Source organism: Periophthalmus magnuspinnatus, chromosome 8 (genome assembly GCF_009829125.3).
Source record: "Periophthalmus magnuspinnatus isolate fPerMag1 chromosome 8, fPerMag1.2.pri, whole genome shotgun sequence".
Taxonomy (NCBI): domain Eukaryota; kingdom Metazoa; phylum Chordata; class Actinopteri; order Gobiiformes; family Gobiidae; genus Periophthalmus; species Periophthalmus magnuspinnatus.
In genome coordinates, this window is record NC_047133.1 from 16,678,819 (window position 1) to 16,694,743 (window position 15,925).

The window sequence follows — 15,925 nt, forward strand, 5'->3', positions numbered from 1 at the left end:
CCCCCCACCCATGAACCTAGCATAAACATTTATAAATGCTAATATGTTGCTGTTTTGACTTATCCGTGTATCTCTGTCTCCGCAGTCACCTCCTGTCGTCGGAGTACGTGGAGCGGGACTTGGAGCAGCATGGCAGACTCTCTCAGTCGGTGGTAAGTGTGCGTGGGAGGGCAGCGCCGCTCTGCTCCCAATTCCTCAATGTCACAAGTGCAAACGGCATATTAATGAGATGACCGAGGTGTGAAGACATTTGGACATTTGGACATTTGGAGGGAAAGTTAAGGAGCGACGAGTCAGAATCACTTTTACTTTGTGGTTTTATGTGTTCGTGTCGGGGAAGAAGTTTAGGTGGACTTCAAAATTTAAAGGTCGTATCTGCAAGTTTATGTGATGTATTTTTTTTCGCCAGTAGAGGGCAGATGTGAAACCTGTTTCCACTTTTCTCCTCCTCTCATCTGGCTTCTCCTCCTTCCCCTCACCTGACCACTCCTCCCTCCTCTCACCTGGCCACTCCTCCCTCCTCTCACCTGACCACTCCTCCCTCCCCTCACCTGACCACTCCTCCCTCCCCTCACCTGACCACTCCTCCCTCCTCTCACCTGACCACTCCTCCCTCCCCTCACCGGGCGCACATCTGCTTGTATCTGCAAGTTTATTTGATGTATTTTTTTTCACCAGTAGAGGGCAGATGTGAAACCTGTTTTCCCTTTTCTGCTCCTCTCACCTGACCACTCCTTTCTCACCTGGCTTCTCCTCTCTCCCCCCCTCACCTGCCCCCTCCTTCCTCCCCTCACCTGGCACACCATCAGACAGCAGTAAAATAGGTAGCATCTAGTGGTGATATGTGAGAATACAACAGGGGCAGGCCAGTCGAATTGCAGACGTGGTATAGTTTACGAATTTTGTACATTTCCAAATTTCTCGACTGCAGCTCTTTTTAGTCCTGGCTCTTATGGTCCTGGTTTAGCCTAGAACTAGATTCACTAAGATTATTTAGTTCATTTTGATTCATGTTTAAACCATCATTAACTTGAAATTAACTTAAATCTGGGTTGTTGTTGTTGTTTTTTTTGAGTAATCTTTAATTGACTATTTTCAAGACACCGTTTTGTTGATCTACCCCTGTTTAATAATAATCTGTGATACTCGTAGGATTCGGCAGCGTCGTGTAGTCATTTTGGTACAAATACAAAAAAAAAAAAAAAAGTGCTGCTGTCCATAGGGGGCGCCAACAGCATGCGGAGCTTTGTTGTGCCGACGTCATCTCCCATCAGCGGACTTGTTTCTTTTATTAAGTTATGAAGTTTTAGATAAATATTGCGATTTAAAATGTGCAATTTATAACATAATGACTGTCAGAGATGAGAACTATAGAGACACAAACGCAATAGGACTGAGTTAAGTACATTAAACGCTGCAATTAAATCAAAACATCAGCTTGTGAACTAACCAGCCCACAAACAAAATGTCACTGTTCCATCGCTGTACTATTTTAATGTACTCTTTAATTATGTGTGTGTCTCGTTGTCTATTTTTGGAAAGTGCCTTGTTTGCTCTGTGCGGTGAAAGTAGGCTGCAGTTTCTATGTGGCTGTTCTGTGTCATTGTTACTTGAGTGAACCTGGCGAAGCAAAAGTACAGTGGAAAAGTATGAGAAAAAGCAGTCAGTGTCTACATGAAGCTGAGATGGTGGACGGTGGATCGGGTTTCAGGTCCAAGTTATTGATTCACCCCATTTTAGTCTATAAACTGGTCTAATAGAACGATATATACTGGCCCAAAACTATAGACTGTATAAAAAAAAATGGACTAAGCGAGTGCGACGTCACCCACAGCGTTCGGCTCCAAATGAAGCTCATCAAGGTTAGAGCAGATATAGCGGCGAATTTGGAGCAGAGTTACATATTTGGAATTCCGACTGCAAGTATCATAGCAACGAAGGAGCTAATCCAGAGCGAGGATGATTTGATTAATGCTCCTTCCTGCCCATACCACTGTTGGTTTATAGGGGAGAGGACGCTTAGCAACGCTGTCAATCAAACCTGTTGCTAACGCTGGCGGGAATGACCTCGGGGAAAGATGCCGCCTGATTTGTCTGTTATTAATGTTCATATCTTGATTTACAGACGCAATAGTGAAATAAAAACCCCAGGATCATGTAGAGCGGGTTAATATGAACATTTAAGATCAAAATGACGAGTCTGACAGCAGCAGTTACAGAGAGAGGAGACACAGTTTTTACACAGAACGTGAATTGGAGCCAGAGTCAATGGAGCTGGAAGTGCGCCCATGATCACTTCCTGTTTGGAACACGGCGGCTAGCAGGTTAGCTATGTCCATTTATATATACAGTCTATGGTTCTACTAAAAATGTACATTATAGTAGCGGTCTTGTGGAAAAACTCTTTATATTTATTGGGACTCGCGTTTGGACCAGTGTTAACGTCCAGAAGGGATGAAGAACACAAACACACCACTCATGTATCTGCAGCCGCCCACTACCATCACTTCAGTGTCTCCGCCTACTACTTTTACTACTACCATTAGTACTACGACTACCACCATCCCCGTAACTCTCCGTCCGAGCTCTTGGGCCAATCGTGAGGCTGTTTCCGTAGCAACCGCGGAGCTCCGTGCGATGTCATTAAGTTCTTGGCATCGGTGGGAATGAAAAAAAAAAAAGAGAGGAAAGATCTGGGAATGACTGGGATAGTGAAATAAGGCCTGGGCAAAGTTATTTTAATATCAGTTTTTATTAGAAATTTTGGAGGATCGGATGTCTTTTCTTTCTGGGACATTTTGTATAATCGTAATAAAAGATAATCGCGATTATATCTCTGGAATGTGCAGAAAAAGCTACTTATCGACATGGGCGTCGACAGGGAGAGGACAAAAGAGTCTGTTGTCCCAGGCCCCAGGGTTTCAACGGCCCTGCTCAGTCATAATATTCTCCACTAGATTGTAGCTGTTTTCAGTGATAACAAAGTACAATTATATAAAGTTGTTTTTTTTAAACATGGGACGTATTGCAGTATAGTATTCATACACATAACATTTTTAAAAGTATCAGCAATTTTTAATCGTTATTGTGATGTAATCGCTGATCGACGACACAAAATTCATTATCGTCGCACGCGCCATGTTTAAAATCTAATACAAGCAGAAAAACAAAATCAAATATACAATTCCATTTAAAATGTTAAAAACAGATGCAGGTGTGTGGATAAAATTTCGTACTGTACAAGAGCGAATTGTGTCACCAACGTGTTAAAAATTTGTAGTTTTTTGCCCAGTTTACACATTAAAATTATTTTACAACCATACCTGGATGTAGAATAAAAAGATGTCTGCGTCTGAAGGATTAACCATACATCTTTTCCTTGGAGCATATTCCATTTTTGTGACGCTAAACAGCTAAAGTCCCTCTGACCCGATTGGTGTCCAAGATATGGGTCTACATTTTGGTCAATAAATTGGTGTGATACAGACATCTGCAGTTTTTAACAGCAAAAGAGCCACATTGGTCCATTTTAAACCAAATGAAAGTCTGAAAGAGCCGGTCGTTTTTTGTTTTTTTTTACAAGTGACAAGATGAAGTTGTTAATAAATGAATTTAAAAGAAATAAGTCAGGAGTTTGAGTCTTGATTTAGTCTTGGATCAGTCCTGGTTTTTAGTACTGGTTCAGTCTTGGATCAGTCCTTGTTCAGTCCAGGTTTAGTGCTGGTTTAATTCGGGTTTAGTCCTGGTTTAGTCTGGGTTTAATCCTGGTTTAGTCCTGTTTTAGTCCTGGTTTAGTCCTGGTTTAATCCTGGTTTAGTCTTGGTTTGGTCCTGGTTTCATCCTGTTTTAGTCCTGGTTTAGTCCTGGTTCAGTCTTGGTTTGGTTCTGGTTTAGTCCTGGTTTAATCCTGGTTTAATCCGGGTTTAGTCCTGGTTTAGTCTTGGTTTCATCCTGGTTTAGTCCTGGTTTAGTCCTGGTTTAGTCCTGGTTTAGTCCTGTTTTAGTCCTGTTTTATTCTTGGTTTAGTCCTGGTTCAGTCTTGTTTTTATTTAGGATTCAATGATGATCTAAGACGTTTAATATTTCCTGTTTCTCTTGTGTCTATAAACCAGAGCTGGTTGTGCTGGTCGTGCTCTTGTGTGAGGTTGTTTTGAAGCGGTCAGTGCAGTGGCCTGTGGAGAGGGCAGATTGGAGCCCGGTTGGGGAGAGTCCTCACCTGAAGAGCAGTGTGAGCTGGTGACACTTTGCAGCTGACGTCATTAACATTTTCTGTGGGTGTGATGCTAACTGTAGGCACTGCTCTGTCTGGGCTTTGTTAGACTTTATTCTGAGCTTTGTTTTTACACAATCTGACCAGAAAGAACTGATTTATCTGAACTATTGAGCTGTTAAGTCCCTCTCAAATAACATTACAGTCTTCTTTCCACTCCCCTCCTCGTCTCCTCCGCTCTGTCCTGCCATCCTCCTCCTCCCTCCTTCTCTCCCTCCCTGTCTTCTCTTCTCTGTCCTTTCATCTCATCTGTCCTATACCTCCCTCTCTCCTGTCTCTCTCCTTCTCTCCACCTCCCTTTCCTGCCTCCTCCCCTTTGTCCTACTATCCTGCTCCCTCCCTCCTTGCCTCCTCTTTTCTCTCCTCTCTTGTTCCTCCTTTTCTCCTCCTCTCTTGTTCCTCCTCCACTTGCTTATTTTCTTCTCCTTTCTTGGTCCTCCTTTCTTGTTCCTCCTCGTCTCCTCCTCTCTTGTTCCTCCTCATCTTGTTTCTCCGCTTCTCTCTCCTCTCTTCTTTCTCCTCCTCTCCTCTTCTCCTCCTCTCTTGTTCTTCCTCCTCTCCTCCTTTCTTCTCTACCTCTTCTCTTGCTCTTTTGCTCCTCTTGTTCCTCCTCTCCGCCTTTTATGGTTCCTCTTCTCTTGTTCCTCCTCTCTTTTTCCTCCTCTTGTTCCTCTACTCCTCCTCTCTTCTTCCTCCTCTTCTCCTCCTTTCTTGTTCCTCCTCCTCTCCTCATCCCTTTTTTCCTCCTCTTCTCCTTCCTCCTCTCCTCCTTCCTCCTCTCCTCCTTTCTCCTCCTCTTCCCCTCCTCTCTTGTTCTTCCTCCTCTCCTCCTCTCATCTCCTACTCTTCTCCTCTCTTGTTACTCATCTTGTTCCTCCTCTTCTCCTCCTCTGTTGTTCCTCCTCCTCTGCTCTCTTGTTCCTCCTCCTCCTCCTCTCTTGTTCCTCCTCCTCTCTTGTTCCTCCTCCTCCTCTGTTGTTCCTCCTCCTCCTCCTCTCTTGTTCCTCCTCCTCTCTTGTTCCTCCTACTCTCTTGTTCCTCCTCCTCCTCTCTTGTTCCTCCTCCTCTCTTGTTCCTCCTCTTCTCCTCCTCTCTTGTTCCTCCTCCTCCTCTCTTGTTCCTCCTCCTCCTCTCTTGTTCCTCCTCCTCTCTTGTTCCTCCTCCTCCTCTCTTGTTCCTCCTCCTCTCTTGTTCCTCCTCTTCTCCTCCTCTCTTGTTCCTCCTACTCTCTTGTTCCCCCTCCTCCTCTCTTGTTCCTCCTCCTCTCTTGTTCCTCCTCCTCCTCTCTTGTTCCTCCTCCTCTCTTGTTCCTCCTCTTCTCCTCCTCTCTTGTTCCTCCTACTCTCTTGTTCCTCCTCCTCCTCTCTTGTTCCCCCTCCTCCTCTCTTGTTCCTCCTCCTCTCTTGTTCCTCCTACTCTCTTCTTCCTCCTCTTCTCCTCCTTTCTTGTTCCTCCTCCTCTCCTCATCCCTTTTTTCCTCCTCTTCTCCTTCCTCCTCTCCTCCTTCCTCCTCTCCTCCTTTCTCCTCCTCTTCCCCTCCTCTCTTGTTCTTCCTCCTCTCCTCCTCTCATCTCCTACTCTTCTCCTCTCTTGTTACTCATCTTGTTCCTCCTCTTCTCCTCCTCTGTTGTTCCTCCTCCTCTGCTCTCTTGTTCCTCCTCCTCCTCCTCTCTTGTTCCTCCTCCTCTCTTGTTCCTCCTCCTCCTCTGTTGTTCCTCCTCCTCCTCCTCTCTTGTTCCTCCTCCTCTCTTGTTCCTCCTACTCTCTTGTTCCTCCTCCTCCTCTCTTGTTCCTCCTCCTCTCTTGTTCCTCCTCTTCTCCTCCTCTCTTGTTCCTCCTCCTCCTCTCTTGTTCCTCCTCCTCCTCTCTTGTTCCTCCTCCTCCTCTCTTGTTCCTCCTCCTCTCTTGTTCCTCCTCTTCTCCTCCTCTCTTGTTCCTCCTACTCTCTTGTTCCCCCTCCTCCTCTCTTGTTCCTCCTCCTCTCTTGTTCCTCCTCCTCCTCTCTTGTTCCTCCTCCTCTCTTGTTCCTCCTCTTCTCCTCCTCTCTTGTTCCTCCTACTCTCTTGTTCCTCCTCCTCCTCTCTTGTTCCCCCTCCTCCTCTTTTGTTCCTCCTCCTCTCTTGTTCCTCCTACTCTCTTGTTCCCCCTCCTCCTCTCTTGTTCCTCCTCTCCTCCTCCTCTTCTCCTCCTCTCTGTGGGTCTAGGCTGATGTCAGTCGCACATTTCTCTTCAAAGCTCTAAGTCGAGATGCGCCCGTCTGATCCTGGTATCAGATATCGGCGTACAAATATCGGTTCAGTCGATATCCTGGTTGGAATCGATTAATGAGACTATTTACTCGTCATATTTGGATCAGAAAGTCACATAATATTTGAACTTTTATTTACACAAAGCTTTTGAGGAGTCACTTCAGAGAAAAAGAACAGCTACATCACACATTTGGATCAATTTTGTCTCATTTTATTTTTGTTTTAAGGAAATTAGAATTGTATCGAAACTGAAAGAGCCGTCACCAGTTTTTCAGAGGTCATTCTGTATGTTTTATCACTTCACTGCTGGCTCCTCTGTGACCTTGGAGAGGTGTGAACCCAAGACCTGTCACGATAACACATTTTGAAGTGCCGTACAGAAGGTCCATAAAGTCTAATTACCATTTAAAACATTCTTACAAAGGCAGGAGATCAGATATATTACTCAGACTTGTTCTATTGTGTTTTCCAAAGTGTTCGACCTCATTTAACACAGTATAGTATGAGTATGAGCTCCATTAGTCTCATGCTGTGTTCGCTGTAGCAGAACCTCATCAATGGTTAATCCTGGTTTAGTCCTGGTTTAGTCCTGGTTTAGTCCTGGTTTAGTCCTGGTTTAGTCCTGGTTTAGTCCTGGTTTAGTCCTGGTTAGTCCTGGTTCAGTCCTGGTTCAGTCCTGGTTCAGTCCTGGTTTCGTCCTGGTTTAGTTCTGGTTCAGTTCTGGTTTAGTCCTGGTTTCATCCTGGCTACGTTCTGGTTTAGTCCTGGTTCAGTCCTGGTCCCTTCCTGGTTCCTTCCTGGTTTAGTCCTGGTTCAGTCCTGGTTTCATCCTGGTTCAGTCCTGGTTCAGTCCTGGTTCAGTCCTGGTTCAGTCCTGGTTCAGTCCTGGTTTAGTCTCCGTGTGGTAAATGTGTATGTTCCTTGATGTTGATGTTCCTTGACAATTCGACTCAATCGTGTCTGTATCTTTTGCTTTGTCCCGTATCTTTGTTCGATACACGACATCTTTAACACAGCTCCATAGATATAAATCCAGAGGTGTGAGATCTGGTCCATCTCTTCCAGTCCAACCTTTGACTGAGGAACTCACAAACATGCAGACCCCAGTGTGATTAAAAACTTTATAACCACTGAATACAACAAAACAAATCTAATTAATATATCTAATCAGTTGCCTTTGTAATACAATTTCAACATCCTTAAGAGATTTTATGGACTTCCTGTATGTAAAGCATTAAACATCTTGATTTGTATGTCGAGAGCGAGATTCATACCACCGACCTGTAGATCAGTGGACAAACGCTCTACCGACTGAGCCACTGTCACCCCCATCAAAGACGCTTGAAGTGTCACACATGAAGGGGACATTTACACACAGCAGGTCAGTGAGGAGGTCTTCGGGAGGTCGAGGACACGAGGTCACGTGCCGCCATATTTCCTCCTGTTTAGACAAGATTAATGAATAAAAGATAATATTACGTCATTCATATTGTAATGTTATGGTTAAGGTGAACTTTGGGATCTTTGTCCTCTGCGTTTGACCCGTCCTTCAGTGTCATTCATCTGGAGGTTCAGTGTTTATCTGGAATATTGTAGCGTTCTGATGAAACACAAGGGCGATGTGTAGAGAAGTGGACTAAGCGAGTGTGCTCTTTACTTTTGCTTTTGCTTCGCCCTTAAGTGTGAATATAAAGGTGATTTCCGAGGTATTTTGTGGTTAAACATGAGCAGATTGAATAGATTTTGCTTGCAGTGTAGTTGGTAGAGACATTTTTCTACCAACTCAACTGACCTTGTTGTATAATTGGTTTGGTAGGATTCATTATTTTATGTCAGAGAAGGTATAGTAGAAAAAATAGCACATCTACTTTGATTTCCAGGAGGTACGGAGGAGGAGTGAATGAAAAACACACCTAAAAAACACACACGTTTGAAATGGGGCTGAGTGATGTGCTAAAAATGTAATAATAGATAAGTTTTGATCTCGTACTGATCATACTGACCTGAAGTTAAAGAAAACAGACGTGTAATCACAGAGGACTGGATAAAGAACAGTGGACTTTTGATTTACTGGTCAATCTACTCTCACCTACGGTCCTGGTTTAGTCCTGGTTTAGTCCTGGTTTAGTCCTGGTTTAGTCTTGATTCAGTCCTGGTTTAGTCCTGGTTTAGTCCTGGTTTAGTCCCGGTTTAGTCTTGATTCAGTCCTGGTTTAGTCCTGGTTTAGTCCTTGGTTTAGTCCTGGTTTAGTCCTGGTTTAGTCCTGGTTTAGTCCTTGGTTTAGTCCTGGTTTAGTCCTTGGTTTAGTCCTGGTTTAGTCCTGGTTTAGTCCTGGTTTAGTCCTTGGTTTAGTCCTGGTTTAGTCCTTGGTTTAGTCCTGGTTTAGTCCTGGTTTAGTCCTGGTTTAGTCCTGGTTTAGTTTTGGTTTAGTCCTGGTTTAGTTTTGGTTTAGTCCTGGTTTAGTCCTGGTTTAGTCCTGGTTTAGTCCTGGTTTAGTACTGGTTTAGTTTTGGTTTAGTCCTGGTTTAGTTTTGGTTTAGTCCTGGTTTAGTCCTGGTTTAGTCCTGGTTTAGTCCTGGTTAAGTCCTGGTTTAGTCCTGGTTTAGTCCTGGTTTAGTTTTGGTTTAGTCCTGGTTTAGTTTTGGTTTAGTCCTGGTTTAGTCCTGGTTTAGTCCTGGTTTAGTCCTGGTTAAGTCCTGGTTTAGTCCTGGTTTAGTTTTGGTTAAGTCCTGGTTTAGTCCTGGTTTAGTCCTGGTTTAGTCCTTGGTTTAGTCCTGGTTTAGTTTTGGTTTAGTCCTGGTTTAGTCCTGGTTTAGTCCTGGTTTAGTCCTGGTTTAGTTTTGGCTTAGTCCTGGTTTAGTCCTGGTTTAGTCCTGGTTTAGTCCTGGTTTAGTCCTGGTTTAGTCCTGGTTTAGTTTTGGCTTAGTCCTGGTTTAGTCCTGGTTTAGTCCTGGTTTAGTCCTGGTTTAGTCCTGGTTTAGTCCTGGTTTAGTCCTGCTTTTAAAAGACACAAGCTGATCATTGATAATTTGAAATATCGATGTAATGTGTCATGTTGCATTTTGATTATTATTACTTTAATTATTATTATTTTAATGATTATTATTTTGATTATTGTTTTGATTTCAGGGAGGGGAGCACTGTTATTACCAGGGCCGGATACGAGACTTCCCGGGGTCCTGGGCGGCGCTCTCCACCTGCCACGGCCTTTGGTAAGACAAAACCTTTATAGTTTAGCTTCATTTAAAAATCACAAAAATTATTAAAAGGTTTTTCATATTTCCCACAGTGGCATGTTTTCCAACGGCTTCTTTTCTTACGGGATTGAACCTGTGCAGAACGGAACTGTCAAGGTCAGTTATTTTTGTAAATTTGGATGTAATATCTTGGGTTTATTCAAGTTTTTACAGTTATATTTGGTGTTTTTCTTGTAGGAAGATGGTGCTCATTTAATTCGCCGGATGCCTGATGTCAGACTGACTCCTCCATGTACAGGTTTGTGCTTACAGAGACTATGGAGCTTCAATGCTGTTTTTATTATATTAAACTTCTTGGCAAATGGGTTCTTGACGTCAAGCCCATTTTTGGCGTTATCACGACTTTGTAAGTAATATTTTTCTTGATGAGTCAGAACTTTTGAGAGTAAAAATGGAGGCATCAAAGCAACTTGTGTCATAATTAGTCAAATTACTTCCCAAAGTACTTCCATCGTTTATCGAGACAACATGTGGGAAGTAGTTCTAGTTGTAGTAGTAATAGTAGGAGTAGTTGTAGTTGTAGTAGTAAGTAGTTTCATTCACACGTTTAACACACAAATCCTGCATATTTAGGCTGAGTTGTTCTCTCAAACTGAAAACACTCTGTTCCACCTTGTGATGTCATCGTGTGGTAATACAGGAAGTCCTCCATTGTGTTTTTAAACTCCACACACCTTCACTAGAATCATTTGGATGATTTTAGCGATGGAATTGCCAATCTCTACTGAACTAAAGGTAAAAGGAGCTGTTCACTTGAAAACTACAACTTCATGACATCACAAGGTGGAACGGACCATTTTGAGCTTTGGAAATGTAGACAGACTAATAATAAAGTGTTACTCAAACATGTGTGAATGAAACAAAACAACTCCAGGTCTGTTTTTAGGAGATTACAGCATTAGAACATGGCTTAAGGGGCCCCAGACTATTCATTTCTATTAGAGGGGGCCCATGTAGAACTTCTTGCCCCGGGCCCCCAAATTTCTGTTGACGGGCCTGGTAATAGCACCGCTCATAATATTAGTAGTTGACATTTCTGAGCTTTAAGCCATGACATAATCAAAAACCTACCTGGAGTTGTGTTTTGTTTCATTCACACTTGTTTGAGTAACACTTTATTATTAGTCTGTCTACATCTCCAAAGCTCAAAATGCTCTGTTCCACCTTGTGATGTCATGAAGTGGTAGTTTTCAAGTTAACAGCTCCTTTTCCCTTTAGTTCAGTAGAGATTGGCAACTCCAGGACTGAAATGATCCAAATGATTCTAGTGAAGGTGTATGGAGTTTAAAAACACAGTGGAGCACTTCCTGTATTACCACATGATGACATCACAAGTTGTTTTCAATTTGAAAGAAAACCTCATACTAAATATGCAGGGTTAACATGTGTGAATGAAACAAAACACAACTCCAGGTCTGTTTGTGATGAGGAAACAACATTACAGATCAGAAAAGGTTGTTATATGGGCCCTTTAAGAACATGTGAAGTTTATCTCCACGCTTCTATTAAAATCCACAGTGCTGTTTTTGCTTCGCTCTAAACTTGTTGCTGTGCTCAGACTGTGTGAAGGACAGTGGGCGGTGGAGCAGAGGAGGTGATGGAGCAGAGGAGCCGGAGCCAGCGAAGGCCACACGCGCTCGGAGGACCAAACGCTACATCCGCAGACCCTCTGTCCAGACTGAGACCAAATATATCGAGCTCATGGTGGTCAACGACAATGAGATGGTGAGAAAAACAGGGCCAATTTACTGTGAATTTGTTAAAAAACTCAGATAGAGGGCACTGGCCACTCTGCGTGTACTGTGTTATAGGGATGCACCGATACTGGTGTCAGATATCAGCTTCAAAATATCGGTTCAGCTGATATCCTGGTTGGGCAGATAAAGTGATGTAATAAAACTGTTCACTTGAGAGATAAATAACAGCTACTTAACACATTTGGATCATTTTTGTGTTATTTTAGTTTAAAGAAAATAAATACTGTTCGCTGTTGTGTCCATGTGTGCGGGAGTTGGCTCGATGTGGTCGAAGTAGGAGGCAGACTCGCATAAAAAGTGTCTTTTACCAGACACATTTATTTCAATTTAACATGGTAAGCTGTAGAAAAAAATAATACAGATTTACAAAAATGAACTGTGCTCAACTTAAAAGCAAAAGAAATCAACCCTGTATTGTTGGATGCCATCGCTGCCGATAGACTCACGATTGCAGACTTTCCATTACCGTAATTCCACAATCAATTGTTCTCTCATGTATGTTCAAATGGCCTCTCAAATGAGGCATGAGGCTGGACTGAGCACATTATAGACCAGTATGGCTCACCTTGACTTTTTTTTTTCTTTTTTTAGCCATAAAAATGATGTTAAAGGAAGTTTCAGAATGTACTGCATTTTTTCACACAACCACCTCCACTTTACACATCCATCCTTATTTTTCCTTTGGTGAATCAATTAACTGACTGGGATAATCCCGGCTGCACACTCTGCGCTCTGATTGGTCGCCTTCAAGGGACAACGTGATGTGTGAATATAAACAATGTTAAGGTGAGATTAGCGTGACAAAGTCGCCTTTTGTTTATATTCACTCAAGATTCGGACATTAAAAGCAGTTTTCACTGTCACTCCCACTAGCGTTAGCAACATGTTTGATTGACAGCGTTGCTAAGCGCCTGCTCCCTGCTAACCAGTGGTGCGGGCGGGAAGGGGCGTTTCTTCAACAGCCTCGCTCCTGATTGGCTCTTTTATTGCTATGATACTTGCAATTGGAATTCTAAATATGGAACTCAGCTACAAACTTGCCGCTATAACTGCTCTAGCCTCGATGAGCTTCATTTGACTGGAGCTGAACGCTGTGGGTGGTGTCGCACTCACTTAGTCCACTTCTTTATACAGTCTGTGGCCCATACCTACTACATTAACCTGCTTATCTCCATGGAAATAGTTTTATGCCGTACTGTGTTACTTTTCAGTATATAATGGCTGCAATTATTTAATCTCCTCTGTCTTTTATAGAAAGTGGTAGAAGAAGTTTTGTTTCTTACAATCTCTTGTCTCTCTTCCAGTTTGTAAAGTTGAAAAACAGCCAAACAAAGAACTTTGCCAAAGCAGTTGTCAACATGGCCGACGCAGTAAGTGTTTGTGTCTCATTTATTCTGCATTTTCTCCCTTCACTCCTCTGTAAACTGCCTCGCACTAATCGGCTCGTTGGTCCCGGTTTGGTCCGCAGATCTTTAAGGAGCAGCTGAATACTCGGATTGTGCTGGTTGCCATGGAGACCTGGACCTCTCAAGACCTGGTGCCGGTGGTGGAGGACCCTCTCGTGACGCTACAAAACTTCATGAAGTACAGAAAAGACAACATCCGAGAGCAGTGCGACGCCGTGCACCTCCTGTCGTGAGGACGATTATTATGTTTAAGCGACTTTAAAGCCTCACCGCGTAACATCTTTTAACACAAAACAAAAATGATGTGGTGTCATGTAGTGGTAGTTTTCATGTCAACAGCTCCTTTTACCTTTAGTTCAGTAGAGATGCGAAATTTCAGAGCTGAAATGATCCAAATGATTCTATTGAAGGTGTGTGGAGTTTACAAACATAGTAGAGCACTTCCTGTATTACCACTTGATGACATCACAAGGTGGAACAGAGTGTTTTCAGTTTGAGAGAAGAACTCAACCTAAATATGCAGGGTTTGTGTGTTAAACATGTGTGAATGAAACAAAACACAACTCCAGGTCTGTTTGTGACGAGGAAACATCAGAGAATAGTGTAATATGGGCCCTTTAAGTTTGGATTTAAACAGTTTCACAAAAAAGCCTTGTGTTTTTAACTTCCTTCTTAATCAGGACTTTTACAGGTCACATTTTTATGCCTCTGTATCTCTGAATCCTCTCTGTCTCTTTGTGCAGAGGTCGGACTTTTCACAGTAGTAGAAGTGGGACAGCGTATACAGGAGGGGCGTGTTCACTGACGAAAGGCGGAGGCGTCAACGAGGTGAGGACGCAGCAAAGAACTCCAGATTTACTCCAACGAAATCATGAAATATTTAAGTTTATGTGTCAGTTGTCAGTGGTCAACGTTTTGGTCAAGGCTCAAAATGCTTTACATCAAGGAACCACTCACTTCCATCCTTCAGATCAGTGGATAAAAGCTGAGCCACTGTCGCCACTGAGCTACTATCTCCAGTTTTTATGTTTATATTTATGTAGTTTTTTATGTTTTTTTACAGTTTGGGAGTGTAGGAGCCATGGCCATCACGCTGTGCCAAAGTCTGGGGCAGAACGTTGGGATGAGATGGAACAATTTACGGAATTCTGCAGGTAAAATCTATGTGCATGATTCTATTTATTCTGTGCGTGGCTAGCAGTTATAGGGCCAATTTGGAACCGAGTCACATATTTTGAATTCCGCCCATGAGTATCATAGCAACCAAAGAGCCAATCTGGAGCGAGGCCACTGAAGGTAACGCCCCTTCTCGTCCACACCGCTGGTTTAGCAGGGAGCGAGCGCTTAGCAACGCTGTCAATCAAACCTGTTGCTAATGCTAACAGGAGTGACCTCGGGGAAAGAAGGCGACTGATTTGTCTGTTATTAAGGTTCATATCTTGATGTACAGACACAATAGTGAAATAAAAACCCCAGGATCATGTAGAGGGTTAATACAAACAGTCTATGTGGTGGAGGCAGGATTGATGGTGGTGTGTGAGTGCCCCCTCTCAGTGCTGGTGCTCCCATCCTGCTGAGCTCCTCTGTAATTAGACTTGTGTCCATTAGTCACCTTGATCTGCCTCTGCACAACAGGCCTGTGATTGATGCTGAGGACGATTCAGAACCATATTTCACAGAGACGGACAGATACCAGAGTGAAGCGATAATTATCCATAGAAGGTCCGATTTCAACCCTCTGCAGAGAAAATCTTTTCACATTACAACTAAAATAATAAAAATCTCACCACTATTGCAAATAAAAAGTACACATGATAAATATTGAGCTAAAATATATGTCGTTCCATCTGTCCTCAATATTGTTATTTAAGTAAAAGTACAGATACTGCAGCAAAAAATACTCAAGTAAAAGTATCACACTACTTGACTAAAAGTATTAAAATGCCCATTTAAAAATGTACTTTAAGAGTTAAATGTAAAAGTATTTCACGAAGATTTTAAGAGCGAATAAATCTTCAAATGTGGTAATTTTGATGAAGATTTCAGCTGAATTTTGTTCAACAGAAACAGTCGATCGTGTTTTTCCTGTTTTTATTTGCATATTTTAGCTTTGCTCAAATTCTGAACGTGTTAAAAATAAACCCTCAGTCTTTTCAGCAGGTCTCACAGAATAATAAAAATACTTTTACTTTTCAGTCCAGTTCAAAAATGAAGTGCAATAGAAAGTACAGATACTGCTCTGAAATGTACTCAAGTAAAAGTCAAAAGTACACACTGTTAAATGTACTTAAAGTAGAGACACTGCTCCCAGACTGATCTGTGTCACTCTGGATTGAGTTCCACACATGATCAATCTCTGTGTGTTAGGTTAACTTTCCTTCTCTAAACTGGTATCAGTCAGTATCAGGTATCGGCAAATACTTAAAGTCAAGGTATCGTATTGAAACTGAAAGAGGAGATGGGTAATATGATTATGAGGCTCGTTTTAGACGCTACAGAGACAGAGACTGGGAGCTTAGTGGTAGTAGCAAGAGCAGCAGTGGTGGTGGTAGTGGTAGTGTAAGTAGCAGCACTAGTTGTAGTAGTAGTAGTAGTAGTAGTAGTAGTAGTAGTAGTAGTAGTAGTAGTAGTAGTAGTAGTAGTAGTAGTAGTAGTAGTAGTAGTAGTAGTAGTAGTAGTAGTAGTAAACTGTATAATGTGTTTTCCACAGGCGACTGCAGGTGTCCTGATGCCTGGTTGGGCTGCATCATGGAGGACACAGGGTAGGACAGTCACACATGATGTTTATTTTATTTGGAAGTCTCACTGAGATTACAGCTCATTTACAAGAGAGTCCTGAGTACACAGTAAAATATACAACATTTACAATAAATAAAATGTACATTAAAATATTTACTGAAACTGTGGTCTACAACGGTGTGTGTTTAAATTCAGTTAAGGCAGGCCTGCCCAAACTGTGGCCCAAGGTCTAAATATGGCCCTTAGA

General features: G+C 42.6%; 1 protein-coding gene across 1 annotated transcript in view; it reads left to right on the plus strand.

Annotated features, from left to right (window-relative positions):
* LOC117375341 (disintegrin and metalloproteinase domain-containing protein 11-like) overlaps nucleotides 1–15,925 on the plus strand; it is a 46,994-nt gene that overhangs the window by 12,073 nt on the left and 18,996 nt on the right. The window contains exons 4-13 of the mRNA XM_055223795.1: nucleotides 86–152; nucleotides 9,649–9,731; nucleotides 9,809–9,876; nucleotides 9,958–10,014; nucleotides 11,335–11,501; nucleotides 12,838–12,903; nucleotides 13,002–13,168; nucleotides 13,683–13,767; nucleotides 14,003–14,093; nucleotides 15,650–15,701. Of these exons, the coding sequence (XP_055079770.1) occupies nucleotides 86–152; nucleotides 9,649–9,731; nucleotides 9,809–9,876; nucleotides 9,958–10,014; nucleotides 11,335–11,501; nucleotides 12,838–12,903; nucleotides 13,002–13,168; nucleotides 13,683–13,767; nucleotides 14,003–14,093; nucleotides 15,650–15,701 (903 nt within the window). The remainder of the gene's footprint in view (nucleotides 1–85; nucleotides 153–9,648; nucleotides 9,732–9,808; nucleotides 9,877–9,957; nucleotides 10,015–11,334; nucleotides 11,502–12,837; nucleotides 12,904–13,001; nucleotides 13,169–13,682; nucleotides 13,768–14,002; nucleotides 14,094–15,649; nucleotides 15,702–15,925) is intronic.